This window comes from Mus pahari, chromosome X (genome assembly GCF_900095145.1).
Source record: "Mus pahari chromosome X, PAHARI_EIJ_v1.1, whole genome shotgun sequence".
In the NCBI taxonomy this organism is placed as follows: Eukaryota; Metazoa; Chordata; class Mammalia; order Rodentia; family Muridae; genus Mus; species Mus pahari.
This window is the reverse complement of record NC_034613.1, coordinates 115648920-115658012: the sequence shown is the minus strand read 5'-3', so window position 1 is coordinate 115658012 and position 9093 is coordinate 115648920. Positions and strand designations below refer to the sequence as shown.

At 41.7% G+C, this 9093-nt stretch overlaps 1 protein-coding gene across 1 annotated transcript; it reads right to left on the bottom strand.

The window, feature by feature from the left end:
• Positions 1-3695: 3695 nt before the first annotated feature.
• Positions 3696-5694, bottom strand: LOC110313909 (transcription elongation factor A protein-like 3). Its single transcript, XM_021188372.2, has 3 exons — positions 5516-5694; positions 4881-4947; positions 3696-4563 (listed from the first exon to the last, which is right to left on the bottom strand). The coding sequence occupies exon 3, from the start codon at positions 4535-4537 to the stop codon at positions 3935-3937; it is 603 nt and encodes a 200-aa protein (XP_021044031.1). The 5' UTR covers positions 4538-4563; positions 4881-4947; positions 5516-5694; the 3' UTR covers positions 3696-3934.
• Between the last annotated feature and the right edge of the window lie 3399 nt (positions 5695-9093).

Below are 9093 nucleotides of genomic sequence, written 5' to 3'. Positions count from 1 at the left end.
CTAGATATAGATAGATAAATAGATAGATAGATAGAAAGATAGATAGATAGATACAAAACTGCTTATACCTGAGTTCTTACATAAATTGAAATCACTAAATCAGTCCAATTTCTTTTTTGTTCATAATATAAAACGCTTGGCCACCAGATCCATAACTCCAACTACAGAGGTGAATAATGGTGAGTGGTAAAGAGAGGAAATTTGATCATTGTGACCCCAAATGTGTCTTCAGGGTACTAACAAGTGCTTTGAAATTAGAGACAAGAAATGGTGGGTTTTCCATGATTCAAAGATTTCCATGATTAAGTAATCTTAGTGAGGAAGGTGCAGTCTCCATGATTATTGTCTGAGTTTGTGGATCTTTGGAGAAGGTTACTTCGTTGTTCTGGAAACACAAATTGATGACAAGTTGAGCACCATTTAACTCACTGTTTTCAGCTTTGAAGGGTGAAAGAAGTTAGACAGACACTTCCCAAATAACCGATGCCTAAGCAGAGGAGTAAGCGGGTAACACCAAAGATAGAAGGATGAAAGCAGAGGTGCCAGACTCTTACCCACCTTTGTTTGACTTTCAGACAGGAATGAGAAGTTGATGTTTTTTTGCAACAAGGTTGATCTCTAAGTTCCTGTTATAAAACAATTTAGATGTTAAACAAAAGTTTAATTTAAATTAACTGGTGAGAGAAAATAGACATGTCTCTAGGACTGTTGAACATTTTGTCTGTTTCAGATATAGTTTTTTTTACTAAAATATAGTTAATTATTATATTTATATATAGTTAGTTAGTGATTATAGTTAGTTATATAGTTAATTAAGGAATTTTTTTCTAAGCTTTACAACAATAAGACAGAAACAAGCCACAAAGTATGCCAAATAAATACGCAAAATTATAGATATTAAGCACAATTTTTTTTTGTAAAGACTGTTAAAGTAAAAACGGAGATGCTGTTAGATGAGAAAGGGTTTCACATAGTAAAATAAGATTTTGTGCTAAAATGGAAAAGAAAACAGGAGTGTAAAAATGTAACAATAGAACAAAGGATGTAAGAAGGAAGTGCAGTGGAGGGTTGAGGGGGACATAAAGTAGTGCACCAGCTCCCCACAGAAGCTGATAAGCACCCTACCCAGACATTGTGAGTCCCAAGGGCCACAACATCATTCTGGAATGCGGGGTTAAACCTAAAGGTTTCTACTTTCAGTCCACACCTTTCTTTCTCTCCAACCTAGGGATTAGGGAACTACCCTGGAAGCTTTTGCTGTAAATCTCCCCACCTTCAGAGTTAGGACAGACTTCTTTACCTGCCATGTGGGCTCAGAGTTTCCTTAGAGTCCCCACCTCCATGCTGTCTTTCTCAAGAATATTCAGAATAGCTCTATTCACAGTAAACTGTGGAAAGATATACCTAAAATTGTTAATGGATTTATCAAATGTATACATTCCAACAGATGTACTAATGTAATATTATTAGACAGTAAAAAAGAAATAAAAGTTAATACATGCTAATAGCACAGATAAACCTTTAAAATAGTACGTGTAAAAGAAGCTAGTGACAAAAACTCCACATGCCTCATGATTCCATTGATAATATTCAAGTCCATAGAGACAAAGGGTAGATTAGTAGTTGCCATTAACTAGAGGTGAGAGCTATAAGGGGTGGAGAATAGGACTGCATAGTGAGTGTGAATGTATAGTTTCTTTGGGGGGGTTGCTGCTGATGTTCTAAAATAAGATGTTGGGGGAAATTTGGTGAATGTGCTATATGCTTGTGAAAATGGTCATACTTGCATTTATAGATGTATGACTTATTATTTCCATTTAAGATTAAAATATTGCCTCTCTGTGGTGGGAGAGTTGCACTGTGTCAATGCAAAACAACTCTCATCTTAAAGGGAATAAGTTATAGTTTATTTCGGAGCCATTATGAGGGATCTTGACTTGGGAATATAGATTTCAGTTACCAGAAATTCCACATTCCAGTGTGAAAGCAGTGTTGTGGAGTTTTGTAGACTATCAGAACAAAGAAAGTCACAAAATCAAGGCACATTTAAAATACACTGCATCAGGGAGGTGGTTATAGCATGATTGGGAGGCATTTCTAGCTGCCCAAGATGCTGTCTGATGACAGTCTTAGTTTCTGGGTTGTTAGAAGTTAATATATTTCAAAATATTTTTTTATTTATCAGTCACAGGATGTTATTTCTGACAAGGAATGGCTTCTGAGGCCTGGTGGTGGCTAAAGCTACCCCAAGATAAGGAAGGTAATTAGGCTCTTGACCTGCAACATTCCAACTTCTCTACATTACTACAGATCTAGTCGGCAGACAGCTTCTTTACGGATGTCTCATCATAACTGGGACCAGTCTTAACTGTGGAAATGGTACTATATTAAGGGGTCATCATTACCCTCAGTGTCTGGCATAATCTAAACTCAGCTATGACAATAGTCTTCTGGCCAGGTTTGCAAAGAAAATCAATATTGTTGATGAGAGAGCCCGGTGGTGGCATGTCTTCTCTGATCTGCTACTTTTGTACAGAGGCAATGAGCCTGGTCTCACTCACACTGCCTCTCCAGAGTAGCTTTTACCAACAAATAATGCTTTTTCTTTAAGTTTGGGAAAGTTGCTTAGCAGAAGGCTCTCTCCTGAAATCTAAACTCTAAAACTTTTCTAAGCTTGGAGACACAAGTCCTTACTTGAAAAAGTAATATAATCTTTTAAAAATTACAGCACAAGGTTGGCTCAGCTATTTGTGAGCTGAGCACAAAAACCCTTTAATATTTATCATAATTTTGGTAACATTTAACCAAAAAGATACAAGGCTATTCTACAAAGGGAAAGATGTTACGAAAGGTTAAGTGTCCTTTGTCAGAAATGTTTGGGCCCAGAAAAGCTTTGGGCTGCAGAGGGTTTTGTTTGTTTGCTTGTGTTTGGAACACTTGCCTAGGCTTTACCTCTTTCATGAACATCATAATCTGAAATCCAGGATACCTAAAAAGATACAGCAGAAGGTTTTATGCATAATCCTCTAGAGGCCAAACAGGAGCCAGACAGAGCCTTCATCTCAGCTGCCTGCAGTTGTTCCCGGGGAACAGGTGGCAACTATTCTCAGCCTTCTCCCCCATTGACAAGGTTCAGGGTCTGGCCCCTCCACATGCCCATACTTAGCATGACAGAGAATCTACTGTGCAATCCTGGGAGCCAAATATTATCCCCATTTTATATATGACAAGATTGACCCTTTACAGCACAAGATGCATTATAAATGCCAAGTTTATACCTTTAGCACTGGGTTCCAGAAGTAATGTGAATTTTGCTTGGCTTTACATGCAAACACAAAGGAGTTTTAAATGTCTCCATTGCCATCCTAAACTTCTTTAATAGTTCACCAGGTTGTCATCTGATTTTCTGTTTTAAAAATTATTATTATGACAATCATAGTCTAAATACATTAATATATAAAGGAGCAAGAGGGCATTAGAGGACCCAGGAGAAGAGGTCACAGTTTGAACTGATCTGGTTATAAGCAGCAGGGGAATGTCAGGAAGTCTCCAACCACCTGATGATTGCATCTGTACGTTTTCCTTGTAGTGCTAGGCATTGTTAGAGCTTGGATGTATGCTTCCATAGTTTCCTTTGTGCTGAGATGCATTCTGCAAACATATTTACATTTTCTAGAAACAGGCCAATACCATAGATGAAGTTCTGCAAACTTTTTATTGTTATTTTACAATGTACATGCACATGGGTGAAAATCCTGTACTAAAAGACAGAGAGCACTGTAGTTGGGTCAGAAGGCTGCTGGTAAGGACAGTAACACCTAAAGCAGAGTTTCGGCTGAAGGTTAAAGCACAGGCCTGGCAAGTATCTACCAGGGAAAGCGGGGCCAGCAGTGTTCTTTCTCCTCAGAGAGGTCAGAATTGAAGGCCAAAGGCATTAAAGGTATGGGATGTCATGTAGGCCCCTCTGGCTCCTGCCTCCGCCGCCCCTCACCCCCCTGACTCCCCGCTGGCCCCTGGGGACTAAAGCATCCTGTGCATCTCTTGGCACCCAGTGAAAACCACCCATTTTCTGCCTCTTCCTCAGTTCTTCCTGAGCCCTAGTCATATCTGCGCACTCTCTCATCATCTCCTCACTGCTTACATGCCTGTCCTGTAAGTCCTCCTGGGAGTTCTTGGGAGAATCATCTGTCCCCCTATCTGTTTTTCGTTTTGCTTTCCGGGGCACATAATCTTCAGCAGGGCGCTTTTCTGCAGCCCGCGCCTCGCCGGCTGACTTTGCCTGGGAATCGGGCTTGCTCTCCCCTTGGCGCTTGCCCTCCCCGTCAGACTTTCCCTGCTTCTCGGGCTTCCCCTCATCTTGCCCCTGCTCATCTGGCTTTGCCTCCTCCTCTGGCTTGCCCTGGCGTGGTGCTGGCTTTGCTTTCTTGTCTGGCTTCTCTTCCTCGTCTGACTTTTCTTCATCTTCAGGCTCTACTTCATCTTCTGGCTTTCCCTCCTTTTCCAACTTGCCTTCGTTTTCACCACGGACTTCTTCCATGGCAAGATTTCCCTCCTTTTCCTGTCCTGAGGGTAGAAGTGGGGAAACAGGAGGCAAAGAAGAGACGTGAGAGACCAAGAGACACCTGACAGAATACAGGCTCATTAACATCTGTCTGCATTTGTTGCTTTCTAGGGGTCCCTCCCTGGTGGCTGTCCCAGTGCTCCAAGTGTAGGCTTGCACCCCTCCTCCACCTGGAGACCNACATGCCATGCCAGGTCTTACCACCTTCTTGGTGCTTCTTCAGGGTGGCAAGCTCTGCGTGTGTGTTACGTGGGATAGCTTGGGAGGGGGCAGGCAGTGGGGTCCCAAATCCTGCCCCATTTTGTCATTATTCACTGACCTGCAGGGATCCTGGGCAGGTCGACCCTCTTTCGCAGATGTCACAATGCGCTGGGAACAGCAGAGACCTACAGACAGGATACAGGGGCAGTGTCTGCGTGGTCAGTGGATGCACAGAGACTGTGTACCTGTCTGGTAGCCCATATTCATCACTCAATCTTTTCCTCCGTTACCCCGCCACCCCCGCATACCCCAGCCGCCATTTCTTTTCAGGCCTTGGGCACCAAATCGGGATGCTCTCCAAACTCCGTTTTGCTCTGCGCTCCCCACTCGGACTCTGGAGGCAGCCTGCCCCACCCCCACTCCCTTTTGGTCCGGGTCAGTTTATCTTCAGAGCCTGGAGTGTGCGTCCACTTCAGTACGCATCTGTCTACGTCTCACCCTCACCGTCGCACTGCGGGGGGCCCCCTCACCCCCTTTCCGCCTGCTCTAAAACGGATTAGGAGTGGGATGAGGGAAGGAGAAACCCCCTGCGGGAGTTCTCCTCCCCCCCCTCTTCTTGCCCGGTCAGCTGTGCCCCCTCCTTACCAATCTCCTGGATCTCTTCCCCCTCCCCTCCTGCTGCTGCTGGTTCTAGCTGCCACCCCCACACCCCCTGCCCTGCTCTGCGGGCAGTGCCATCATTTCAGTACTAACCTAAGGATACCCAGGACAGGCCTTTGCCTTCTCCGGCTTGCAGAGCCCACTCACAGCTGGTCTGTTGCTTAGGGCAGCTCAGGGAGCTGGTTCTGCGCGGGTGCCAAGACCAGACCGTAGGGCGGGCAAGCGGACGTGGGGGCTGGTGCCCACGTCTGCGCCTGGCCGGTCACGTGAACACCGCGTCACCCGAGCTCGCCCCCCCCCCCCTATGTCTGACCCATCTCACTCTCCACCTCCCTGGGGGACTAAGATGAGCACTGTAGGAGGTGTGTGTCACAAAGTCATGAGATGCCTGAGAAGAAGGGTGGGAGGCAACAGAATGTTTTACCTGGTGCATCTTTGATACACATACATCTCTCTCATATATGCAGGCTACAGGTGGGACAGACGATCAAAAATGGAATTTGACTTTGTCAATAGTGTTCAGCTCTTGAGCCACAAGAACCTGCTTTCAAACCAAGTCTGGGCATAGTGGCACACACCTGTAATCCCAGCGCTCAGAAAGTTGAAATAGGAGTTCAAGGTAAGCGTTGGCTACAGTGAGGTCAAGGGCGGTACAGCTACCATCAAACTCTAAAACAACCCATTCACCCAGCCTTGTCTGAATACAAGTGGCTGGTGGAGGTGCCCGCTGGGAAGCTGAGCTGCTATTGAATGTTCCCTAGGGTTCTGTTCTAAGCTTCTTTTGGTTCTCAGGCTCTCAATTTCTGTGTGATCTCATTCATTTGCCTCAAAATACCAATGATTCCCAAATATACATTTCTAGGATAATTTTTTAAATAAACAACAGACCCAGTTTGCTTTCCTTTCAGTCATAATAGGAGAGTTTTCTCCCATACCCCTTGAAATATATTCTAAGATTCTTTTTTTTTTTTATAATTTCAGTGACATAATAGTTGCTTGATCAAACTTTATGTTCCAGTCCATCTATTTCCAGCATATACTTACAGTATAAGGTCTCTACATATTAGCCAGTTATTTGCCATCTCAGTTAAGCAATCATTGATTTACTTAACAGTGGTCCCAAAGTATAAAGTTTGTAATGCATGCAATTCTCTTATGTTAAATAAAAGCCATAACATGCTTATTTGCAAGAAAAGCAGAGAGTTCATAACTTACTAACTAAAGGGAAAAAAATCTAAGATTATTTGGGGATGGGGATGTGGCTAGTATGTGCAAGATTTTGAGTTCCATTTTCAACACCAATTTTTTAAAAAAAAATTCATCTTTTATTCATGAAATTGTGAGGAAATAAAGTAAAATTCATAATAGTTTTAGTGTTGCATCTTAGACTAACAAACCCAATGACCATAAATCCTAGAAAGGTGCTTAGTAAAATATAGGAGCTTAGTAAAATACAGGAAAAAAAACCATTGTATTATAGTGCTTGGAACTACCCAGTTTCAGACACCTGTTGTAGATCTTGAATCTGATCCTCTATGTATAGGTGGAAGTTAATGTGTGGGAAATTCACCAGAAAAGACTTCTTAGACATGGATTTAAGCCAGTATAAAGTCTCTAATAACTGGCTAGTTAATAAAGACTACACTGGTTGTTTGGGATTGCAGTGTAGCCCCAAACCTTTCTCAAGGTTAGCTTTTAAGCACACACACACACACACACACACACACACACACACACACACACACAAATATCCTGGGTTTATTCACCTCAATAAACAAGAATGATAAGTGATAAGCAGAACTACAGAAGCCAAAAATCAAGATCACTACATGTAGAGACTTTCCCATGACAATAGACTTTGATGGATTAAGCCTTTGTTATAGTTTTGGCAGACAGTGTTGTCTATGTACTGAGTTTTGAGGCCTGAATGATACTTCAACCATGGAGTCAGTTGTGCTAAGGTCTCAGGGCCTACTAAGGTCTGGAGCCTTGTTACAAACATAATGGACTTTCAGAGAACCAAAGACAAAGAGAAAAATATTAAACTAGCCAGAACTAAAGATTATGCTTTCAAAGAAACGAGTGTGATTGTTTTGATTTGGTTTCTCAACAGCAAAAATGGAAGTATGAAGACAATGGGATATTTTTCATGTCTTGAATGAAAATTAAAACTTGGAAATTGGCAGCCAGCAAAAAAATAGACTTCAAAGCAAAGGTGGCATAAAAATAAAACAAAACTGGGAAAGGTATACAGGCAGCAGGTATGAAATAATAGAAAACATTTTTCAGATTAAAATATCTTAGATGGAAAAGTAGGGATGAAAGTGTGAACAAAACTTAAAAGGGTAAATAATCTATAGGCTTTAAAATAATATTTTTGTCTTGACAGACTCCAGGATCATCTGGGAGATGCAAATCTGGCCATGCCTGTGAAGGTTTCTCTTGATTGGGTTAACTGAGATGAAAAGACCTGCCCACTGTGATTGTATGGCTTAGTTCTTGGGCTGGGTCTTAGGCTAAGTACAAAGAGCTTGACAGCATGCACACATTCATTCACTTTTCTTCCCAATTAAGGATAAAATGTGACCAACTCTCCTAAGTTTCTGGAGCTGTGACATATGATTTCCCTGCTGTGATAGACTGCATCCTGAAATTGTGAGCCAAAAGAAAGACCCTTCTCCCTTAAGTTACTTTTGTCGGTTTATTTCATCAAAGCAACAGGAAAAGAAACTAAGACAATTCTATGAAATAGCAACACTATTGTCTTTTTTAAAATGTATACTTACTGACAAACATACAAGTTGAGGAGGCTAGTAAAAGCATGGAAAACACTTGCAATATCTCAGGAATATGTAAAAGTATAAATTGATACCAGTTTTCAGTAGGTTAAGATTATATATAATTGCTGGATGAAGATTTCATGTTAGTAGATGGTGAAAACAAACATACTAATGATAGGAAGACTAGCAGGGATCATATAACCCAGAAAGGAACTTGACACAATGGTTAATTTAATCTTATTAAGATTAGTGATCACATTATAGCAAAGTATCTATATGAAATCATTAAAAGACAATGATTTTAGAGCAAAAACATTCTGCCTATATGCAGCTTATAAAATACAAGCTTTAGGTGTTGAGTGATAGATAGTGTGCTTAGCTAGATGAGGCCTACATTCAAACTACAGCATGAATATTTTCCCTCTTATAAAACCAAAATGGAAGTAAAGATAAGTGAAGATCAGGGGCTGTAGAGGTGGCTCAGCAGTTAAGAGAAGTGGCTGTTCTAGAAATCCCTAATTGAATTCCCAGCATCCATGTGGTAGCTTCCAAACATCTCCATCTATAACTCCAGTCGCAGGAGATCCAACTCTCTGGCTTTTGTTGGTAATGAACACATGTGATGCACAGACATCCATGAAGGCAAAACACCATACACATGAAACAAATTTAAATTAAAAATAAGAGAAAATCCAGGTATTGTTGTTCACACCTTTAATATCAGCACTCTGGAGGCAGAAGCAGACAGATCTCTGTGAGTTGGAGGGTATGCTAATCTACTTAGTGAGTTCCAGGACAGTCAGGGCTATAGAGAGACCCTGTCTCCAAAAAAGGAATATTGAAAGTATATGTGAGAAAAGCAATAACAAATACTGACCAAAACAAAAGCTT